At 32.8% G+C, this 25624-nt stretch overlaps 2 protein-coding genes across 2 annotated transcripts; both read right to left on the bottom strand.

Moving 5' to 3' along the window:
• Positions 1–484: 484 nt before the first annotated feature.
• Positions 485–3693, bottom strand: LOTGIDRAFT_231712 (hypothetical protein). Its single transcript, XM_009054158.1, has 7 exons — positions 3599–3693; positions 3039–3178; positions 2629–2742; positions 2163–2253; positions 1510–1618; positions 1059–1150; positions 485–662 (listed from the first exon to the last, which is right to left on the bottom strand). Exons 1-7 carry the CDS (start codon positions 3629–3631, stop codon positions 519–521), a joined length of 723 nt encoding a protein of 240 aa, XP_009052406.1. The 5' UTR covers positions 3632–3693; the 3' UTR covers positions 485–518.
• Positions 3694–10310: 6617 nt separating this feature from the next.
• Positions 10311–11861, bottom strand: LOTGIDRAFT_115587 (hypothetical protein; the record flags this gene model as incomplete). The annotated part of the gene is made up of 1 exon (XM_009054157.1): positions 10311–11861. One exon carries the CDS (start codon positions 11859–11861, stop codon positions 10311–10313), a length of 1551 nt encoding a protein of 516 aa, XP_009052405.1.
• Positions 11862–25624: the final 13763 nt, after the last annotated feature.

Raw genomic sequence — 25624 nt, 5'->3', positions numbered from 1 at the left:
GGCAAATTTGGAATGTTCAAAGTGGCAACATTGGTATTTATTTGCTTCTGTGGAGGAATTATTCAACACCAAATGAAATTACAAGCCTTTTTGTCCTGCAGTATATTACTGTAATCTTATTCATATTTAATTGGAGAATATTGTGCCTATCTTTCAACTTTCTTAGCTTCTGCACACGAACAATCAATTTCGTTTGACATTATAAATCCTGTCGGCAATGTGATAATCTTATCATGGAATCGTGGACACACAAGATTTTACTGAAGATTCGTGTCAATGACCGTTCGTGTGCCTGCAGCATAAGGCAGATAATAGAAAAACAAAAAAATGAGTAAATGTGAGAAAAGATCTCAAACTACCAGAAATACCATCTTCAAAAAAAAAATTCCCTTCCATAGCATTATTTCACTTACAGTGAATTATTGAATTGTTTATCACAGTTGTAAATGCCAAGTGTTATTCAGCTCTTTAAGCACTAACTTCTGATAAATTAACAATAGTGTAGGCCTAAATCATCATCAGCTGTTGAGAATTTTTTCAGGGTGTGGTAAAGGTACTCCATATTTCTGACACATTTTCTTTAAAACTTTTTCATATTCCTTATTTAATTTAGCTGATTGTTGTAAAGCATATTTTATATCTTCTACTTCGTCAAAAAATCCCTGGAAAAAATTAGTTCTAAATTGAATCCCTACATCTAAATTTTAAACCAATTGAATTCATGGTGGAAAGAAAAAAATGGATAAGAAAGGAAGCCATAAGTTAGCACACTATGTTCAGACACGCTTCAACTCATTTTATTATGAAAATATAGATTGCAAATACATTTTCTCCACTTTGAACAAGGGCATTTACTTTATTAACAGCACTGAAAATGTTTTTTGCTAATAGAGATTGGAAATGGAACTAATGAAGACTTTAAGTACAGTTTAAAACAAATGAGTCAGACATGACTAGAATGCCATAGGTTTGAATCCAATTCAAACTAAAAACAATTTCTGATGTCTAATGGTGGCTCATAAACCTTTCATGCAAGATCTGACTAAAAAGTATGCTACCTTATCTAAACCATCTAATTCTGCTCTAAGCTTTTTATTCTCTTTCTTTAATTTAGTATTTTCTTTTATGATATCTTTCTGTCTTACACCATCTGTAATATAGGTTAATAGGTACAACTACTATTACATCACAAATTATATTGTTAACAGTCAAACATGTATAAAGCCATGGACTAGGGGACAGAGTAAAATTGGCCGTTTACTGATACTGAAAGTGGCTGCTGAGTGAAGACCCTGGTGTACAGTGAATATGGGTGAATGTTTGTAAAGCTAAAACTTTAAACCACCTTAGATATAATCTAAGTATAAAGTATAATTCTTTAATATTCATTATATCATATATCTTGGAATTTTAAATTTAAAAGTTTAATTTTATCTTTAGAAGAGGATTTTTACACTGAATTTATTCAATTCCAATTGCCTGATTAAGAGCTATAAAAAGGTAGTTTACCTTCTAATTTTGATGAAGAGGGTCCACTGATTTTAAACAATTCATGTTTTATCTTAAACAGTTCCTCTTCACTTTTCTGTAACTTTGATTCGAACTGAGCTATTTTACCCTGAAATTAATCATAGACACCATGTAAATCATATCTTAAACACTTTGCTCACTTTAAAGTCACAATGATATTCCCACCTGTCAATGGCAGGATTTAATATATAAGAAGTATTGATACTATCGTACATAATCTTTTTTCAGGTTGGTTGTTGCTCAAGCTTTTACATCCTACAACCAAACTCATATACATGTACTATCACAGATTGCCGCAAGCTTATAGACTTAAAAAACATGACGTTACCAAAGGAACGTAATTGCAAAGTGACATCAGTTATTACCTTACATTGTTTGTACTTAATATCATCTAGTCAAAGTAAAGATAGTTTTTTGAATCAACGTCTTATCATTTACACCACAGCTAAGTCCTAACTAAACTCAAACATAAACCTTGTTGAAAAATAATAAAATTAAATCAGCTTCAAAATCATTTCACATCGGGAGACTTGACCCACAAATATATCAAATGTTACACCATGACTATGATTCATCTTCCTTTTTTTACAGTAAATTTATCAATTAAACCACATCAATATATAAAAACTTACATTTAATTCTGTAATGGTTTGAAGATGTTCCATGTTTTGTTTGACTTCCTTTTCATATCTCTTCATTATCTGACTCTGCATATTCACTAATCTTATAGGAGAGAGAACAGAATTACTCTTACTATTAGTTATATACATACTTGTTACTTTAACTTGTAAATATATTACCGGTACATCTATAACCAAGACGCAAAAGTGATTTCTGGCACTCGTGTATTAGGAAGATAGCCTCTTAAGTACCGGTACCATTCTAGTGTCCTGTCGTAAATCTGAGGTATCTGTAGTATCAAAATAAAAATTCCATTCAGATTGATTGGTTGCAAGAAAAAGATACCAAACTAGAAATTCATGTAATAGGAAAAACCTTTAATGTCCCAAATACAAGAATATAAACTAGAAAACTGCTTTAAAATTCCTTCAATTCGGTATCTGGTTACTTAATTGACTACAGAACAATAGAACCTACTTGTTGATTTTTTCACTCTCTTCAATATAAGTACCAGTAGCTGTGCTTGGTTTAGAAGATATACCAGTAGATTTAGTCTTATTCCAGGTTTGACTTTCAGTTTGTACATACACACTAGAAAATAAAGTTTTAAATAGCTAAATAACAAAATCAAGCCATAGCCATTCACTTATTATTCACCTATTCACCATTACCTACCAACTTTTTGGAAAGAAAAAGCAGAGCAAATAGTTTTCCAGAAAGCAATAGGCTACAAATTTTAGTTACGATTTGGCATATATCCAAATAAAGTTGGCTTGTGTGTAGTCTAAACATTTTGTTTTCCTCTTTTTCCAAAATTGTGTAACTTATATTATAAGTTGTCAGAGCCAAACCATGAACTGAATGGAATCTATTCTATCCAGACTTACTCTCTGCTAGTAACATAATTCTTTAACAAAGCTTCAACTTTTCTCTGTTCGAAAATAACATCAATTTGTTTCTGAAGTTTTTCTTTTTCTTGTTTTAACCTGCTATATCTTTTCTTTATTTCTATATTCTCGGCTGTTAACTACAACCAAAAACAAAATAATCAATTAAAGCATAATGTAAGCTTAGACTGATGGGTTAGTTTGGTCGTTGTTCAAATACCTTGTGTAGGCTATCCTTTACCACAAATAAAAGGCTTGTTGCAGCAATGGTAGGCTACTTCTGCAGGTTGTATCTCTCTTATCAGTTAGCATAGTGAGCATGTTAGACTTCGACTGCAGAAAAACAGTCAAACGGATTTCATTTCTTTTGTCGTTCATAGGCTAATAATTATTTCACGTCAATCTTTCGTTTACTGATATTGATACTCAAAATCTTGATAATTTGAAAAAGCGTCCTAAACAACAGTCCATTTAAACCTCTTCAAGATTACAATCGAGCATACAATAGTGTTCATCTAAATCTTGGAGAAAGGTAATTTTAAAACTTTGACATTACTTACCCTAGAACAGCAATGAATATCAGGAAATGACATTTTGATTCCCGAAATATAACATTCCAAAATTTAATTTAACTCGCGGATTTCGTAAAATAAAAAAAAAAAATCAAAAACGAAATGAAAACTATTTCTTTAAAATCTCAATTTAAAAATGCCCTTATTAGATCTTGTGGAAATATTTTAGTTTGCAAATACTGCGTCACAGTCTTTGCTTTAAGTTGTGTTTTGGCAAGTGGAATAACCATCATGTAAATGGAGTTATTCCCCTTTAACTGTTTTTTTTGGACTTTACGCTTTATGTCTTGGATGGCCAACAACTGCCTTATAACACATAGCATATATTTAAAGGAATACCACCTCTTTGGATGGCCGAAATATTAAGTTATTCAAACTTGGCTTAACTTGGTGGACTTATTTCTGTAGGCCTACCTAGTGTCATAATTATAGACATACAACAGAATAGCCGTACCTCTATAAACCTATGGATATTCTTGTTCGTGGCCAACTTGATTAAAGCCATGATGTAGATAATTTGATTAATTAAATGTACTTATTTGAATAACTGCCTCTATTATTATTTTCCCGGTTTCCTTCTGTCAGTGAAGCAGGTAAGAGTGGCTGACATGAAAAAAGCGTCTAGATGGGACAATAAACCGAGGCCCCGTGTGCTACAGGCTGTGCACGTTAAAGATCCATCGACAGTTGGACATCGAAAAAGAGCAGGCTCATGCAAAATTTCCCTTATTGCACCCTGCTTGGCGTTGCCCGTCTCCATTAGCCCACATGATGCTGAAAAGTGGGCCGAGATTGGGAGCTTTTTCACCTGATTTGCCGGAAATTTTTCCAGGAATTTTACCTATATATTTCTTTGTTTTCAGGCTGTTGCCTGATATTTTTTCGGTCCCTGTCCGAAAAGAGAATATTTGTCATATACAGGGATTGTTTTGTTAGTTATGACACCAGGTAAGTCCACCGAGACTCATTTTTGCCATGTTTCAAAATCTTATTATTTTTAAGAAGTGGTATCCCTTTAAAGTGCGCTGCACATAGATAGCTTCTCTCAGATTTAGACAACGGTCACCTTAAACACAACTAGCCTTGCCTTGTAATTGATGATAAAAAAATTAGAAAATTTGACTTATTTTATATTGCACCGCGTCTCTCAAATTTTCCATGTCAAATCCGACGATAAAAACGTGTTAAAATGATGGCAAAATTGTGATCTAGTTAAAAATTTCTCTGTTGAACCGAACAACCCCTTGAAAGACTTCTAGAGGATGAAAATATATTGCGTGTTAACATTATATATTTTAAAATGCAATTACTTCGCTATGCTCTAGGTGTGGGCTTTTAGGTTTATATTGCTACATGAAAGAAAAAAAATGAACAATGTTTTATGTTGCGAAGTAATATACTATAAAAAACCTAAGAGACCAATTAGGTTAATTAGAATAAATAGAGCAATATTTTTATGATTTTTCAGAGTATTGCATGATTGATGTTTTATTTACCTCGCTGTATGTATCTATTCATGTGTCTGTTCCAGCTGTCAGTCCTGAAGGTTATAGTAATAAATCCATAACTGTCAGAGGTAATAATAATACATTATATATCGTATGGTTCAGAAAAAACGACAACACTTTTACTTTTTACTCCATCATTAAAGAGACATTAGACCATCTTTTCACCAAATAACAGCTTTACATAGTGAAAGAATGACTTGTGGCCCCCCCTGAAACATTTTCTGGCCCGTGCTCGGCTCCCTTACCTGATTTTTCCTAGAAACGCCACTGACAATCAGGTGGATAGAATAACTTTTTAGATTTCTTTGGATGCCACATTTACTTGTTGTACGAGAAACTTAAACTTAAACTATTTACATTTTGGTACCTTTTTCCAAGACTCGACTCTTGAAAGTCAAGTTTAATTTCAGAATGTGTGGTTTTATCGGAGAATTGATGCAAAATAAAGTACCAGTTGGCACTAGAGTTTTCTTCCAATCCACTCATCCATAATAAAAAAAGTCTTGAAGATGGGTTCCCATATTTTCATTTATGAAAATAAAAATATAAATTTGACTCTAAAAAATAAAGAAACCTATCTAATAGGTCACTTTTTGTAAACCTTTGTGCTATGTGTATATTATTCTGTAATAGTTATTTTTGTTCACTTGTTCACTTTTCTTCGAACTTGTTTCGGATGCACGAAAACAATAGATGTGAAGGTATTGTCTGGGATGTCCGTCCAACATCCTGGTAAAGACAAAGAAAATGTAAATACAATCAAATCGATAGAAACATTTATGTAAATATAATCAACAAGAACAATAAATGTTTCGATTAAACGATTGAATGCAGTGCTCCAAAATTTGAATAGCACGATGAGACATGACGTTAGATAATATCGTTAGTGATACTTTATGTCATGACGTGAGATATATCGTCAGTGGGGCTGTTTTTAATGACGTGATATATATCATCCATAGAGTTATAAATATCTATGAACGTCAGCGGTACTGTCAGTCATGATGTGAGATATATCGTCAGTGGTAGGCTATTTGTAATGATGTGAGGTATATCGGCAGTGGTAGACTATTTGTCACGACGTGAGATATATCGGCGGTGGTAGGCTATTTGTCATGACGGGAGATATATCGTCAGTGGCACTATTTGTCATGACGTGAGATATATCGTCAGTGGCACTATTTGTCATGACGTCAGATATATTGTCAGTGGTAGGCTATTAGTCATGACGTGAGATATATCGTCAGTGGCACTATTTGTCATGACGTGAGATATATCGTCAGTGGCACTATTTGTCATGACGTGAGATATATCGGCAGTGGTAGACTATTTGTCATGACGTGAGATATATCGGCAGTGGTAAGCTATTTGTCATGACGTGAGATATATCGTCAGTGGCACTATTTGTCATGACGTGAGATATATCGTCAGTGGCACTATTTGTCATGACGTCAGATATATCGTCAGTGGCACTATTTGTCATGGCGTGTGATATATCGTTCGTGGTAGACTATTAGTCATGACGTGAGATATATCGTCAGTGGTAGAAGCTTTGTCATGACGGAAGATATATCGTCAGTGATAGGCTATTTGTCATGACGTGAGATATATCGTCAGTGGTAGGCTATTAGTCATGGCGTGAGATATATCGTCAGTGGTAGACTATTTGTCATGACGTGAGATATATCGTCAGTGGCACTATTTGTCATGACGTCAGATATATCGTCAATGGCACTATTTGTCATGACGTCAGATATATCGGCAGTGGTAGACTATTTGTCATGACGTGAGATATATCGTCAGTGGTAAACTTTTTGACATGACGTGCGATATATCGTCAGTGGTATTATTTGTCATGACGGGGGATATATCGTCAGTGGCACTATTTGTCATGACGTGAGATATATCGTTAGTGTTAAGACTGAAGAAGTTCCTAAAAACTTCTATGTAAAGCGCTGGCCAAGGTCACAAATAAAGAGATAAATGTTCAATACAAGATAAGTGGTAGACTATTTTTCATGACGTGAGATATTTCGGCAGTGGTAGACTTTTTGTCATGACGTGAGATATATCGTCAGTGGTAAACTTTTTGACATGATGTGTGATATATCGTCAGTGGTATTATTTGACATGACGGTAGATATATCGTCAGTGGCACTATTTGTCATGACGTAAGATATATCGTCAGTGGTAGACTATTTGTCATGACGTGAGATATATCGGCAGTGGTAGACTATTTGTTATGACGTGAGATATATCGTCAGTGGCAGACTATTAGTCATGACGTGAGATATATCGTCAGTGGTAGACTATTTGTCATGACGTGAGGTATATCGTCAGTGGTAGACTATTTGTCATGACGTGAGATATATCGTCAATGGTAGACTATTTGCCATGACGAGAGATATATCGTCATTGGTAGACTATTTGTCATGACATGAGATATATCGTTAGTGGTACTATTAGTCATGATGTGAGATATATCGATAGTGGAAACCCTGCATCTGTATGTGGAACTGTGTTTCCACTAATACAAAATTAAAAAATATGATTAAAGCATTTAATATCACACTTCACTGTTTATTTATTTACAGTTCTGAGGATTCCTCGATGACGGGTGTAATTTTATTAGATTTGGGTTTAATTAAAATTGGTCTTTCAACATGATCCTTGAACACTCTGCGTTTTGACTGGTCAGAATTTTGTGGTTTAGAATTCCATAATTTTGGTTTTAGCTTAGTGTCGGATTGTTTAACAGGGTTTTCAATAATCACAGCTGTGGTTTCTTCGGTTTTTTCAGAATCACAAGAGTTTGGTCTGTTTTTATCGGCTTCAATTCCGGAATCGGTAGAAGCGTCTGATGAAATATCTACAAATGTACAATGTCGTCCCGTAACCCAGTACGTTGGTATAATCTGATCCTGCAATAGAGAGAGACGGATTATCAATATACCAAATAAACAACATCAATGGCTATGTTGAATCTCCTATTAGATCTCGAGTAGCTTGCTCAGTAGCAGAGTGGCTTCAAGTAGCCTATATTGAGCATACACAGTTCCAGTCTCACTCTTAAAACATTTACCAAAATAAATTGGTCTATATTCACAATATTCACTGCTTTTGATACCAATGTCTTTCCTTCCATCTAATTTGTCTACGAAATAATAAGTAAATATATTGACTCTCTAACGGATGTTGAGTTTACAAATCCAGTTTTTAAAGTGACGTCATGATTTCTTAAGGTGAACATGTCCGTCCTGCCTCACTAGTAACACCCATAACAGTTGAGTAAAGATCAAAATATCTCAAATGAAAAGAATGTTAAGCTAATGATTTCAGAAATCGATGAAAATCAATGTGAATTTTGCCGTAGGGAACGGAATCTCTTGAAAAATACATGTAAATCACAAAACCAGCTTTACAGAAGTTAAGTACACGTTGCAGTCGCCTATTGTTGCTCAACTGGAGACGTTTTCATCTTAAGAACAAGTATGTGTTATTTTAATGCTGTCATTAAAGTCAAGACTGGTTCTGTTTTATTGCATTTTATCATCTCCAGGGTCAACCTAACCTTGAGGCGACTTTTGACTTGAAATTTTTTGCTGGGTTAGTGAAGTTAAATTGAATTATACTCAGTTAAAGACTCTTTTAAAATTGTATTTCTTAGAATTTAATTTAGTCGCTTTTACTGCGCACCCAAGTCTTGCAACTCGGTACATTTTGGTTTGAGGCATGGACATGTATGTTAAAAACACATTAAGTATTTGGAAATTAATTTTATTGTCTGAAATACTAGAATTTGGAATCTCATTAAAATGTTGAAATTCAGCATTGGTCTTTTTATTTAATGAATTCCTTTGCAACCAATTTGGCAATTTGCATTAGAAGGCTACGAATATTGGTTCGATCAGTCTTAGTCGGAGAGAATTATTCATCATCTTGTATTATTGGTATTTTTTGCTCAAAGCTGCGGCTAGTCAGCTGGTGGCATGTCAAGACAGCCAGAGCTACCAAATGTGTTGGCTTAGCTGTAGCCAGCTGGTACATCCCCTTAGCCAGCCGAAAATTGGCAAGCTGGCTGACTCACGGGCCTAACCATATTAGATGGCTTCCAACACTCATCGTGCGTAATTTATTGTTTGAATTTTGATATATAACATGTTGAAACTCATACTCAGGAAACGATGGTTCCCCTTATTCATGTTTTTAGCAAGATTTTTCGCATTATCAATTACCATTGTTAGAAGTAGGACTACTTGATGCCAAAGATCTAACCCCATTCATGTTACTGCAGCATTTTTAAGACCCTAAATTTTCATTTTAATTTTTTACTCTCTTTTTGTCATCTAAGAAGAATATTAGTTAAAGAATCAGAGATGAGAATAAACAGCATAATCAGACTAACAGGTTGTTCCTGCAATAGTTATATTGGGTAACAATAATGAACGCTAAATTAGGTCAAGTTAAAGGGAGATAATTTGATATGGTTAATCAATATTATTCATTATATAAGTCAAGTATAATATGTTCTCGGCTTGTTTATATATAAATAAGAAAGTGCTTACAGACTCAAGGTATGTCTCATTCTACTTCCGGCTTGTAAGTCAATAGAGCCGTCTATATCAGTTGTTATTCAATATGGGTATTTATCAATCACGTTCGATAATAATATTTACCAAGCCTTTAGGCAAATACATATGATAGATAATTAATTAGAACTAATGTCAGATCATAACAACCTGATACTGATACAACTAATGGCTAATGACCACTCCATAAGAAACTACGTATGGAAATAACACGATCGTAGGTCATAACAATTTTGAATCTCTACCTCGATTTAATAAGTTGGATTCATAAAGAGGCAACAGTATTTCAACCAAAGCCTTCAAATCACATTGAAAGCAAATCATAAACCGTTAAATGGGATTTGAAGGCTTAGTTGAAATATTAAAACTTTTAAAAATTCAACGTATCAAGTTGAGGTAGAGATCCAAAATGGCTGTCAACGCAGTTTCGTATTTTTAGCTACCCATAACAATAAAAGTAAGACGGGTTTCTCTGAAGTCTAATAAGAAAACAGATATAATATAACCCACCCAAATTGTAAAATTTAATTTGATGTGGATCACATTTTTTTAACCGAATATGGGATTTTAAATCTGAAAAGCGTGATAGTGTTATCGAGCTTATCAGTTGGTAAAACGAAATGATGATGAAATAATCAGGCCTGTGGCGTTTCTATGAAACATTAGGTGATGGGACCACGTAAGAACCATGCCCACCCCCTGTAGAAACGCCACTATAGGGAGTATAACTTTCAAAAGATACACTACCTTGAAGGTTATGTCTTCGCCATTTTCCAGATCAAAAGTAGTGCTCTTCTCAAACAGGCTTTGTACAGTTTTCGATATCAAGCATTTCTGTGCAATTGTAATATTAGATAAAAGTTTTAACACGTCAGTTGTCTCTCCAAGAGTCACGAATTTTGGTGAGCCAGATCCAATCACACCGGTTACTACACTTCCGGCATGCGCAGACACTTTAAGTTCAAATGATTCTTGCAAACTAGCACATGAATGAACCTTATTCTTTAAATTTAACAAATCGAGACACAAATGTGGAATCTCCTCAGCAGTTTTGGGTTCATTTTTCATATCTTTATTTAAGCCTAAAGTCACAGTAAATGTATCGCCTTGAAGATTGGTGCGGTAGGCGTCATACCTACTGAAAATCTTTTCTAGTTCGGTATGAGTTTCATTCAGAAACACTATAATATCTTGTGCAGAGGCCGTCTCTACTAGATCTCTCATGTTAGAAATCTCCACCAGAACGACTCCTAACATAGCATGGACTTTAGTCTCGATAGTTTCACCGTTTGTTAATTTGGAAATCAAATGTGGTGGAATAACGTCCTTAAGCATGTGCTGAATGTTCGATTTGGCTACAAATAGCTCCGAAGTTCGTTCCTCAATTCTCGATTCAAGATGATCAGTATATTCTTCCATCGCCTCCATCATTGAATCGAGCACTGACTTCCTTGAATGCCGACATTGTCGTAACATTTTTGCTATTTGATCAAAACTGGGTCTGGAGGCGGCGTTTTCTGACCAAGCTATTTCCATGATCTGACGAACTCGTATCGGCGTGTCATCAGAAGGTTGTGGTCGCAGATTGTTATCAACAACAGCTTTGATGACTTGTTCTGGGGTCAAATGATCGACGTGCTCTGCGTAAGGATCTTCTCGAGTAAATATCTCTTGTAAAATTATAGCAAAGCTGTAGGCATCACCAGATTGAGAACACAGAATTTCAAGATCGGATCTGAGGACTTCCGGTGCCACCCAGAAGTCTAGATAAGCTGCTGCATGTTTGCCAATGTCAACAGCAGTTTTTCTTAAGTATGTGAAAGGATTTTTATGCTTTTTAACATGTTGTAACAGTTTAAGATATTCCCAATCGCCTATTTTGACTGTCCATCGAGAGTCAATGAAACAATGGGTTGATGTAAGATGACCGTGAATGATGCCGTTATTATGAAGAAAAGCCATGCCAGCAACTATATCAAATGCTAAGGAAAATTTAAAATCGTTATTTAGGTTATATTTGCCATCTTTGAGAACGTCAGTCATTGTTCCCTTGGCACAATATTCACCGATGACATAACGCTCACCGTCCAGTTCGCTTAATCCAAAAAATCGAACGACGTTAACGTGATGCACATTGTCTCGTATCCATAACATGTCTTTCTTCATTTCACGATTAATCAGTTTAAGTTCTTTTATTTCCAACAGTCGGATCCCCACGGTGTTATTATTATATTTACCGGGCCATTGTAAAATTTGTAGAAGAATATCAGTTCCCTCTGGAATGTCTTCAATAGACCGCAAAGACTTGATTGACTTCATTCCCATTAATTTAGATTTACCGCTCGAATTTGCCTTTTCATCAAAATAAAAAATTATGTCTTCGATGGCGATATTCCATTCATCTTTGTCAATCATGGCGTTTATTCGTAATTTTTGACGGATGATATAGCCCAAAAGACATAAGGTAATGATTGAGAACAATGGCACAGTTACAGCTACTGGTATAACCCAGGTTTCTTCAACTTCGTCCTCCGCTTCCTTATCAGCTTGAACCATTGCCCATATATTCTGGCCTTTGCAAGTCATTTTAGTCAACACGTCATCTGTTATTTTATCCACAATAGATTGACTCAATGGCGCCATATCATTTTCTTCGCAGTCCTTTCTGGCAGATGGTGTGTTCATAAACCAGTCAACGTATCGCACAAATTCCTTCGCTGAATCACAGTCCTTCATCATAGTTTTATATGCTATGAAATACGTATACGACGCGATCGGATAGGCATCTATAGAATCCCTGTCTGATAGAGACGTTATCAAACTCGTTGTCGCTTTGGCCGCATCATCCATAGCACTCTGTATAGCCTTACTGGTAGGAAGCACGTGGCGACCTCTTTTATTTTCCACTATAGCGTAAGCTAATCCTTGAGCCTTAGCATCGGCTACAGACAAATACCCAACGGAATATTTAATAGACAAAATTACGCCCGACATACCAACGTTTCGTTCAGCGTACAAATGTGCGGTATCCGGGTGCCATTTTACTGCAAGACCAGTATTTCTGTCCATTCCCTCTGAAAATGTTCCAAACTGTGTTTTCCACTCAGAATTAAATGCTGACAAGGCTTCCGTAAAAATCTCCGTTGTTCCCGATTTATCAGCTCTGACTATAACACGAATTGTTTCATTAGGCATTGAACAAGATGGATTCATGTTTTGAAACGTTGTTTCGTTCCATGTGGTGTAAGTTCTGTTGAAGATTCCAACAATTTGTTGGCGCGTGAGGTTTAGTTTCTCTGAACAGCCAGGTATATTATAAGCAACAACTACAGCCCTGGAATTAGAAAATAAAACAAATTTTACTTCCTATTTAAAGATGGGTTCCCTTATTTTCATTTATGAAAATGTTTATACTTATATTATACGAATAGAAAGTAAATGTGTTCTAATGACTTGGAAAAATACCAGTTTGTCTCACATTTCCATAATTAATTCAAAATTAGCGCAATTAGAAGAGAATTACCAGCAGAGTTCCAATGAATGAGGTCAAAAAGTCGTTTCTTGTTTATCCGGACTGTACTTACATAGACATTTATGATTGGTTAAAACTCTTAATTATATGCAATAAGAACAAAATGATATGATAGTTTGCTTAAAAATAAGGAAACCCATCGTTAAGACAATATTAATTAATATTCTCATATGATATTATCATTGAAACGATATTTATAAAGAGTCTATAAGGGTAGACTGAAATATCATATATCCTATCCCTTCATGTCCAACCTTATGTCCCTTATGAACAATCTTCTTTGTGAAGATACCGCCATCCAAACAAATTTCGGCTATTAAAATCCCAGCGTTATTTTTTATCCTTTGTCAAATCCCATCATTTTCTATCCTAAGTCCTATCCCATCATTTTTCTATCCTATGGCCTATCCATCATTTTCTAACCTATTTCCATGGCCCTCATTTTTCTATGCTATGTCCTATCACATCATTTCCTATCCTATGTCCATCCCTCTCATTTTTCTATCTTTGTCCTATCCTATGTCCAACCCCCTCATTTTTCTATCCTATGTCCTATCCCATCATTTCCTATCCTATGTCCAACGCCCTCATTTTTCTATCATATGTCTTTTTCCATTATTTCCTATCCTATAGTTATTGCTAAACCTTATCTTATACCATATCATACTTATTCCACCCCATGTCCTATCCCATCATTATCCACCCCATGCCCTACCTATAGTTCATACTAAGTCTTAACCTAAATCATATCATGCTTTTTTAACCTTAGCTTTTACTATAATATCTTATTCCATTTTATGTCCTATTCCAACATTTCAAAATCCTATCTTATGTCCTATCCGATTACTTTCTATTCTATGTCCTATCCCGCCATTTTCTATTCTATATCGTATTCCACCATTTTCTATCCTATGTCGTTCCCGCCATTTTCTAACCTATGTCATTTGTACCCTTTGCCCTTTCCCATCATATCATTAATTTTCTGTCCTTGTTTTAGTACAAATATAAAGATAATAAGTTAATTATAAAGATATCATAAAGATAATTAAAAGATAGAAAATCTGGCGAGCAAATTAGCTATTAAGGTAAAATAATAGTTATTTATGCAACGATTGAAATTTGTGATACCTTGCATGTTTAGGTTACTATAGTTACTGCATGATCTGGAGATATTATAGAATTTTCTACTGACAAAGGTACTGCAAGATTATACATGTACTTTTCATTATGATATATTATAACGCAGCTTTGGATTAAGATGAAAATTGATTTAAAAATAAACAAAGTGTATTCATAGGAAAATGACTTAATATTGCAGAAATGTTTTTATACTCCATATTATACTCTGGAAGCTCAACAAGAAAAATGCAACCATCTTAGACACAAAAACTGGTATCGGGTATAAAGTTTATAATTTTTATAGTCCAATGGAGACGACTGACCACCAATATAAAACATGAGTTAAAACTAGGCCGGTTTTTTTAAAGTTTTGAAAGATGTCATTGCAAGTATTTTTTTTTTCATTGTTAAATTTTTTTTAAAAATATTTTCCATTATTTTTTATGAGCATTTGAATAGCAGCCTCAAAAAAGTACTAACAGTCTAAAAACGTCACTGATAAAAATATAAACAAGAGCACACATTAGATCTTCAAAATTTGTTTTTAGTTTTTTGATTGAAACATCTTTATATAGGAGAGAAATGAGTTTCTTTTCAATGAAAACTTACGAAACATTCTATTTTTATCAACCCAAATACATTCTAGGACTAACAATTTTATTTTAAGGCTGATATTTTAATATAAGATATGTAAATTAGGAAAAATTCAAAAAAAAATTGGATTTGCTCAGACAATAAATAGTCACAAAGCAAAAGGTCACAAAATTGATTATAGTTACTTCAGTTTTGGTCAATGTCAGATTATCAGTCGGAAGAAATACGAGCCATTTGAAGATAATTGCGACTAAAATACTAAACCTTGTGATGGACTTTTTATGTAAATGATTGTATGGATGTAGTATGTGTTAATTTTAGAAATCCACTTTTTGACTAATTTTTGGTCTACATTTGGAATTTGATGTCTGAAGTTGCATTTTCTTTCAGTTTTTATGAGATGATGAGAGATTTTAAAGCAGAAAGATAATTCTAAAAATAGTTCATTTGTGCAGTGACAGTCAAGCGAATGTTGATAAACTGTAGTGGTCTACTTTCATTTTCATGGTCATGATATATTGATTGTTTGTCCAGAAAATAAGTATTGGTCAGGCTTTCGTGTGACATATTGGAAAGATTTCAACGAGATTTCTGGAAAAAGTTAAAGAAGGTTGAGCTTCGTGATTTAACATGGAAACAGATGGTAAATGAATTACCGGTCTTAGTCCTGATAACGTGACTACGACAAAAGATTGTATAATGTTCAAACCTTTTTTGTTTTTCCAGTGATATTAAAACCTTTGATAAATAATTAATTTTCAATTAACAAATAAATCATTTATATGTAGTATACTAATCAGGGAAATGTACAAAAGTACTTCAAAGTTGGTCGCTGATACAATAATTGTGAACAGTTGGGTCATGATAAACTTCTCAAAAACAAAGCCATTGTTATAGTCCAGGTGATTGATATAGCTTAATGATATTTCAATTGTTTAAAATCTATGTGTATAGTTTGAACACAATGTAAATAGTTCGTTTTTATTTTATTGGATTGAACTTTATGTTAATAAATTCTATTTAGTTAGAGCTTTACGTCAATTGGCCAATAGCTATGTCGACAGTTTGAATACCATGTCAATAGTTTGAACACTATGTCAATAGTTTAAACACTATGTCAATAGTTTAAACACTATGTCAATAGTTTAAACACTATGTCAATAGTTTGAACGCTATGCCAATAGTCTGAACATTATGTCAATAGTTTGAACACTATGTCAATAGTTTGAACACTATGTCAATAGTTTGAACCCTATGTCTATAGTTGAACACTAGGTCAATAGTTTGAACACTAGGTCAATAGTTTGAACACTATGTCAATAGTTTAATCACTATGTCAATAGTTTAAACACTTTGTCAATAGTTTGAACGCCATGTCAATAGTTTGAAGACCATGCTAATAGTTTGAACATTATGCCAATAGTTTGAACACTATGCCAATAGTTTAAACACGTTTTAGCAACTTGAACGCTATGCCAATAGTTTGTACACTATGCCAATAGTTTGAACACTATACCAATAGTTTACACACTATGTCAATAGTTTGAACACTACTCCAATAGTTTGAACACTATGCCAATAGTTTAAACACTATGTCAATAGTTTGAACATTATGTCAATAGTTTGAACACTACTTCAATAGTTTGAACGCTATCCTAATAGTTTGAACACGTTTTAGCAACTTGAACGCTATACCAATAGTTTAGGTATTATTACAGCGTGTATTGTTCGAATAGATTGAAATCTAATAGAAATAAAATGAAATGAATGGAGGTTTACGTCCTACTTTTGGGCACTATGTGGGCTGATGAAGACGGTGAAATCTAAAGAAAACGGTAAGTGATGGTCCAGGAGTATCTTTAACCTTTTGAAGTTTTAAACAAACTTTTTTGGTTTGGAATAAGTTAAACCAAATGGTAGTCTTGTTATTAAGATAAAGATATCTTACCCCGCCATGGTTGGAAACATGACTAAATGTGGATTCTCCGTTTTCTGTGTTTCTGATAGTAAGGAATCACTTCCAGCATATTCTATATCCTTATTGGCAATGATCCTGGCTTTTCCTTTACCACTACCCACTGCTTCGTATTCCATAAAGACACTTTGGTGTATCTGGCGATAAGCTGTGTAAGATGGTAGCCAACTTTTATACACTGTGTAGGGAAAGCTCGCACCTGCTCCCCGTATTGGAATTTCACCATCGCTGTACTTGATGCCAATCACAAAAATCAAAATATTCAACACTATAAGGCACATTTTCAATTTAGAAAAATGAAAAATATCACGAGGCGAGTTATTTATTTACAAAAGAGCCGAAATTTTAATCCTTGTCTGATATTAGAGAATCATGTATTTACAGTTCTATATCTTTCTCTATTCCGAGTAAACTTTCAATTAATTCAAATGATTTCCTATACAATCATGTTGTTATCCATGGTTTCATCACATATAACACGATGTTGTTTTTTTTTAAACAAGCCTATTTGTTGATGATGCATGCGCTAACAAGACATGTAAAACAAATACCCGATCTGAATTCATTCCAATATTGATCCTATCTTTTTCCAATCACGTCAGAAACACAACATAAACTGAGCAGTTATTATTTTGCAGTCGGTGTTTTGCTCCTGAAACATTTTATAGCACGCAAACTCAAATCCTTTGAGAACATTATTCCCTTCATAATTTATTTTTTATTTCTTCAGCTTCAAAACATCCTGGATCATGAATACTTTGGTGCCTTTAGAAAATGTGTGACGACGTTCCCTAGAAATTTGATCAATTCTTTGAAGAACGACATTTTAGCAATGTGCATTAGGAATTCAATCGTGTTGTGACGTAACGTAAATGTATCTGGTGAACCCGTTCCATTCCACGTAACATTCATAGCATCATGACGCTCATAATATTCACGTAAACTTCAAAAAAAATATCCGAAGACAAAATCAATTAAGATCCGGCTGCTTTTATTGAAAACGCAACTATGGTAGCCTAACTAATTTGTTTTTCATGTTAACATGATGTGCATAATAAATCGGTCGTTTTGGATGCTACACTTAAGGTTAAGGTATAAACGGATCAACAGAAAACGCAAACAGGATTGTTTCACGTTATCCTGTGTCTAAATTTAAAATGTTACCGGTTAATACTTATATTTTTCATTATCCTGTGTCCAAATTTATAATGTTACCGGTTAATACTTATATTTTTCATTGTCCAGTGTCCAAATATATAATGTTACCGGTTAATACTTATATTTTTCATTATCCTGTGTCCAAATTTATAATGTTACCGGTTAATACTTATATTTTTCATTATCCAGTGTCCAAATTTAAAATGTTACCGGTTAATACTTATATTTTTCATTATCCTGTGTCCAAATTTATAATGTTACCGGTTAATACTTATATTTTTCATTATCCAGTGTCCAAATTTAAAATGTTACCGGTTAATACTTATATTTTTCATTATCCAGAGTCCAAATTTAAAATGTTTCCGGTTAATACTTATATTTTCATTATCCGGTGTCCAAATATATAATGTTACCGGTTAATACCTATATTTTTCATTATCCAGTGTCCAAATTTAAAATGTTACCGGTTAATACTTATATTTTTCATTATCCAGTGTCCAAATTTAAAATGTTACCGGTTAATACTTATATTTTTCATTATCCTGTGTCCAAATTTAAAATGTTACCTGTTAATACTTATATTTTTCATTATCCAGAGTCCAAATTTAAAATGTTACCGGTTAATACTTATATTTTTCATTATCCTGTGTCCAAATTTATAATGTTACCGGTTAATACTTATATTTTTCATTATCCTGTGTCCAAATTTATAATGTTACCGGTTAATACTTATATTTTTCATTATCCAGAGTCCAAATATATAATGTTACCGGTTAATACTTATATTTTTCATTATCCAGTGTCCAAATTTATAATGTTACCGGTTAATACTTATATTTTTCATTATCCAGTGTCCAAATTTAAAATGTTACCGGTTGATACTTATATTTTTCATTATCCTGTGTCCAAATTTATAATGTTACCGGTTAATACTTATATTTTTCATTATCCAGTGTCCAAATTTAAAATGTTACCGGTTAATACTTATATTTTTCATTATCCAGTGTCCAAATTTAAAATGTTACCGGTTAATACTTATATTTTTCATTATCCAGTGTCCAAATTTAAAATGTTACCGGTTAATACTTATATTTTTCATTATCCAGTGTCCAAATTTAAAATGTTACCGGTTAATACTTATATTTTTCATTATCCAGAGTCCAAATTTAAAATGTTACCTGTTAATACTTATATTTTTCATTATCCAGAGTCCAAATTTAAAATGTTACCGGTTAATACTTATATTTTTCATTATCCAGTGTCCAAATTTAAAATGTTACCTGTTAATACTTATATTTTTCATTATCCTGTGTCCAAATTTAAAATGTTACCGGTTAATACTTATATTTTTCATTATCCAGAGTCCAAATTTAAAATGTTACCGGTTAATACTTATATTTTTCATTATCCTGTGTCCAAATTTATAATGTTACCGGTTAATACTTATATTTTTCATTATCCAGTGTCCAAATTTAAAATGTTACCGGTTAATACTTATATTTTTCATTATCCAGTGTCCAAATTCAAAATGTTACCTGTTAATACTTATATTTTTCATTATCCAGTGTCCAAATATAAAATGTTACCTGTTAATACTTATATTTTTCATTATCCAGTGTCCAAATTTAAAATGTTACCTGTTAATACTTATATTTTTCATTATCCAGAGTCCAAATTTAAAATGTTACCGGTTAATACTTATATTTTTCATTATCCAGTGTCAAATTTAAAATGTTACCGGTTAATACTTATATTTTTCATTATCCAGTATCCAAATTTAAAATGTTACCGGTTAATACTTATATTTTTCATTATCCAGTGTCCAAATTTAAAATGTTACCTGTTAATACTTATATTTTTCATTATCCAGTGTCCAAATTTATAATGTTACCGGTTAATACTTATATTTTTCATTATCCAGAGTCCAAATTTAAAATGTTACCTGTTAATACTTATATTTTTCATTATCCAGAGTCCAAATTTATAATGTTACCTGTTAATACTTATATTTTTCATTATCCAGTGTCCAAATATATAATGTTACCGGTTAATACTTATATTTTTCATTATCCTGTGTCCAAATTTAAAATGTTACCTGTTAATACTTATATTTTTCATTATCCAGTGTCCAAATTTATAATGTTACCGGTTAATACTTATATTTTTCATTATCCAGTGTCCAAATTTAAAATGTTACCGGTTAATACTTATATTTTTCATTATCCAGTGTCCAAATTTATAATGTTACTTGTTAATACTTATATTTTTCATTATCCAGAGTCCAAATTTAAAATGTTACCGGTTAATACTTATATTTGTCATTGTCTAGTGTCCAAATTTATAATGTTACCGGTTAATACTTATATTTGTCATTGTCTAGTGTCCAAATATAAAATATAACCGGTTAATACTTTACCAAGTGCCCAAAAATAAAATGTTAGCGGTTAACACGTATATATTTTATCCAATGTCCAAATAAAAAAATTTACCGGTTAAAATTTACAGGATTATCCAATGTCCAAATTTAAAATCCAAACATGTTAAGGATGCGAACCACTCATATACCGAAGAAAAGTTGATAAGGTATTGTGTCTACTATATGGTTATGATTGTAAGCCATTCATTGAACGCATGGAGAATTGAACACGCTATAGTTCAATTAAATAAACACTGGGATACGAAGTTGAGTTATGTAGCACAATCAGATAATATAGGGCCTGTTACAGTCGATTACACTGGCATATTCACATTCATCAATTATTTCACCATTTTTATACCTTTATCACTTTACCATTATCTTTTAGAAAAATCCACAGACGTTTTCATTAAAATTTGAATCAATTTTGATTAGAAATAGAAAGGTATCTACATTGATATTCTCGAAGAGACTGTCTTCAAATACCTGTATAGTATTTAATTACTTTCTCCAGATTTATTTATGTCGCTGGAATGTCACATCTGAAAGCATTCATTGAAATGAAATTAAGTTAAATGAAAGAAAGCGGCTTTTGCGTCCTATACTTTTCATCTCCAAATTTGGGCTAATGAAGATGGGGATTTGAAAGCAGTGTGAAATGAGGGAGATTGTGTAAAGATAACGATACTCTATTGGATTCCAACTGTCAAGGGATCTGCTGGACCTACTGATCCAATAATAACAGCCAACTGCTGAAAATAAAAAAGCAAGGTATTTTGATCACTCAGTGGTTTGTTAGATACCTCATAATCTCAGTGTCTTTTCAAGTTAACAATGGTAACTGACGATATAGATGATAACAAAACAGACTTATTAACACGGAGCTATATAATAATAAAAAAAACTAAACAATCTAATATACAATTTGTTCAGACTGAAACTTGTAAACATTTAAAAGGGCGAGGCCGTATTTCCTTATTGAATGGTTTCTTATTTTTATCAATATTTCATCTTTTACTTCTCTTAACTTTATATATCTATATTATCTATTATATATCACTCCGTCTTGATGAAAATGGAATCTATGATCCATAATATTAGCTAGACATATTTCCACATAATTTTCAACTTTAAGGTTGTTCGGTTTTGGATGAAAAAGCAATCTTGTTGGTCAGAATAATTTTAATTCTTTTCTCTTCTACGGGTATCTTTACTTACCACCCATGATCTGGGGAATTTATTGTGTAACACTTGTTCAAAGTTATGAAGACAACGTTGACTTTAAAAAGGTTTAATGCCGTTCGGTCGCAGACATATTATGGTGGAAGAGTAGACTGTAGGTATTAATGTCCAGCTGTGTTATAGAATAGACATTTACTGAATGTTATTGATTACTATTTATATTCAATTTACAATTTACAATTCAGTCAACCGAAAGTACTATTAATTCATCCGATATTGATGCTAGATATTTGTTGCTGATAAACGTATACAAAAATACATGTATCAAGATTTATATGATATCTGTGCATAAATTATCACAAACGCATAAAGATATACAAATGAATTAATAGTTGCAATTTGGTGAATGTCAAACTGAACTCAATTTTCTATTACCACTGAACAATTTAGGATAATCCTGATGGAGAACTGGAGGTTGATCGTTTCCAAAATGTTTTAAAATCGAGGGTAAAATAAAATGTCACTGCATGGCCCAAAACAAGTTGAAGAGCGATTCTCGTTTCCGCTATTTCACAAATGCATGCTGGTTAAAGACAAATTTTCACGAATAAGAGAACGTAAGAAAACAGTGGAAAAGAACAGTTTCGTATAATTTCAGTGATTCGGTCCAAGAAATAAAATATTCTAATGTTATCCCCCTTCCCCCCAAATCCAAGAAAGCAGTCTTCTTTTATGTTATTTAACAATCTAATGAATTCATATAGATCGGTACCACAACTATAATTTTTTTTAAGTTTTCTTTAAGGCAAATTCAATACATATACATGTAGATATATAATAGAAGTAATTGCGTATTTCTTAATTTACAATAATCAATAATAAATAATAATGACATACATTGATTTATTGAAAAATCCTAAAGGTTATTATAGGTATGGGCCACAGGCATGTGCTTATTTTAAATTGAATTGTATTACGGAATCGCAATTGTGAATTGAAAGTGAATACTACTTGAATTAGGGCCAGAATTGCGTATGAACCTCTCTTGAAAATTGTTAAGCCCCAACCAGTTCCCCGCCCTGCATAAGTGTATATATAGCCTACATGTATGTCTTTGTTTTATTTTCCATAGATACATATCCATATAGCTTAGTAATATCAGAATGACTGGATTTTTAATTGCTGCTAGTGAAGATTCTGCACGTAAAGGCAACATTATAATAAGACAATAGTGTATTGTCTGCTGTTGATGTAAATTACGTTGTCAGTGTATTTCCTGGATTCATAGATCTGTTTGAGTTATATTGAACTATTTGAAGATACAGTCCCAGATGAAATTGTGTTAAAAATTGAGAAAACACCCCATTTGCCTATGATCCAATTTTGGTCTATTGAAATGCTCAAGACGAGATTTCTCCCAAGGTAGAAAATGTAATGAAAATAAAACCACTACCAAACCCAAACCGTTGAAATTTGAGCCCTCGTCTTTTCTTGAAACTCTGCCAGATACAGGAAAGACATATATAGAAATAGAAAGCCCGATTTGAGGTATTTTTAAAAGAATAATGCGATTTTTGTACATTCCTATTGTTCCTTTAAGCACGACTTTAAACTCAGAAAGGATTTAAAAATTTGGGTGAAAAATCTATATTGGACGACACGACACCTTTAATTTTATAAAATATAAGTTTATTGATTGAAGATTATTTATTACTGATTTTTCTCTAACGGATTTAATACTACCATTTGATACTTTTACGTCTTTTGGCTTTCAATTTCTTCAATAGCACAAAAGTCACTGTTTTTTTTATCGTACTTCGGAACTAAATAACTAAACACACACACACATCAATCTAATCAAAATTGGTTTCAGTTTCGTTTCTTTTTTTCTGATATCGTCTCAATTGTAATCTAAAAATTTTTCTACCACAGTCCCGTTTAAATAAATTTTTCTTTCAACCAATCAAAGCGTTTTATGTTGAACCATTTCATCCTCTTGTGGGTTAGCAAAACCCAATACTCATTGAATACGACTATCCCACAATTCATCATAGTTATCGAGAAACGAGTCCTAAATGCCAAAATTTGATTTGTTAAAAATAACGTCATCAGAACGGGACTGAGATAGAAAACTCACAGATAACAACAGGATAACAGATATTTCAGAAAAAAAATAAACCAAATCGAGATCTGAATTTAATTAAAGTGATACTACGTCTTAGAATGAACATAAAATTTAATTTCTCGAAATGGTCAATATGAGTATATATTCATCAGTTAGCTTACCTGGTGTCGTAAAGTTACATCAGAATCCCTGTAAAATCTGGAAAATTGAAAAATTCATAAAAGTAAGTAATTATTGAAAAACGCTTTATCTTGATATGAAGCGTTTTTCAATAGTTAATTGCATATTTATGGATAATTACTAAGTTTTTTGGATTTATCGGATTATATAAGGTTTCTGTTATGTTATTTATGACACCAGGTATATCGACTGGCTATTTTTCGCCAAGTTTAAAATTCTTAAATTTTATGTTAATTCTAAGACGTAGTATCACTTTAAATTATATACACAGTGAGAACTTGACTCATGAAATTTTCTGTTGCAAAAATAAATGTCTTGTGTTCCTTAATGATTTGATATTCAAATGATATTCAATGATATAGGTTTTGTTAATGATATTAAAATATTGTTATAAAGGATCTTACCAGGAAAAGGACGATGTTATTATAACCTAAAACAATTTCTCTCCAAGGAACACAAAAGCGACATAGAAGAGAATTCCTTTGAGAGTAAAAACTTTCCTTCCGCTTATATTGATACCTGTTTTAATTTCCATTGCGTAATGTCTATACTATATCCTGAAATTTTGATGGTAAATTGGAAATTCCAAAAATAATACATAATAATAAACTCTTTATTTTACATTGGTCCGAATTAGGCTCAATACAGAAGGTCCTGGGCATGGTCTAACATTCAGCACATGGGGACAATATAGTGAATGAATGAATAGTTTCCAGAGTCCAAGACCCGAGGATTCGGCAAGCAGCATCTCACTGCACTGATTGTTATGGTAGATGCTACTGAAAATATTGAAATAAAAATGTTAAAATAATGCAACGCTCAAATGTATCCTCAGTTTACCCCTCTGTTGCAGTAATTGTAGCGTTTGATTAAGTATTTAAATGCATGAAAATCATTTACAATAACACGGCTTACCTCAAAGTCCACAACCGGGAATTCTCTCGAAGGATCTTTATTATTACAAACCTACTAATGATGTGCTAAAAACAATTCTGATAGTGTAAATAAACTGAATAGTGTCAATAAAAGCTGTTAATGTCTTCGATCCATTGTGATGTTCGATAAAGATTTATTATCAATAGCCAGATAATAAATGGATGCAGATCATCATTTATCAATGGTAGTCGACTCTTTGACATCTTTCTCTTGATGCAGTTTCAACACGATTCCATTAATTACTTACAAAATCGTGCGAGATGATTATAAAAACAATACCTTTAAACATTATCCCAAAGGTTTTTAAAATACCAATATTGCTGGGTGAAATGGAGAGGAATAAACAATATTACAGTGGCGTCCAAGACCCACCCCCCCCCCCCCCCCCCACAACCCCCAAAACCAAAATCCCGAACCCCAACTCCCAAACCCATTTTTGCTAGAAACTAAAGAGTATTTACTGATCGGGTTACATGTTAGATATAGAATTTTATTATAATTATATGGCTTTCTATGAGTAGAATTCAAAACATAGTCCTAATCCAATCATAATTAATAAATGCGATCAGCTCGTTGTTTCGTAGTCTTTTACTACCCGTGATCAGAATAGAAGAGCATGGAAAAAAACTCCTGCAGATATAGAGCTACTCCTTGTAATGTAGTGACACTCCTTTCTTGTTTTAATTGAATATTCGGTTAA

The sequence above is a fragment of the Lottia gigantea genome (assembly GCF_000327385.1).
Source record: "Lottia gigantea unplaced genomic scaffold LOTGIsca_21, whole genome shotgun sequence".
In the NCBI taxonomy this organism is placed as follows: domain Eukaryota; kingdom Metazoa; phylum Mollusca; class Gastropoda; family Lottiidae; genus Lottia; species Lottia gigantea.
Note: the sequence above shows the minus strand (reverse complement) of the source record. Positions and strands in the feature narration are given on the sequence as shown.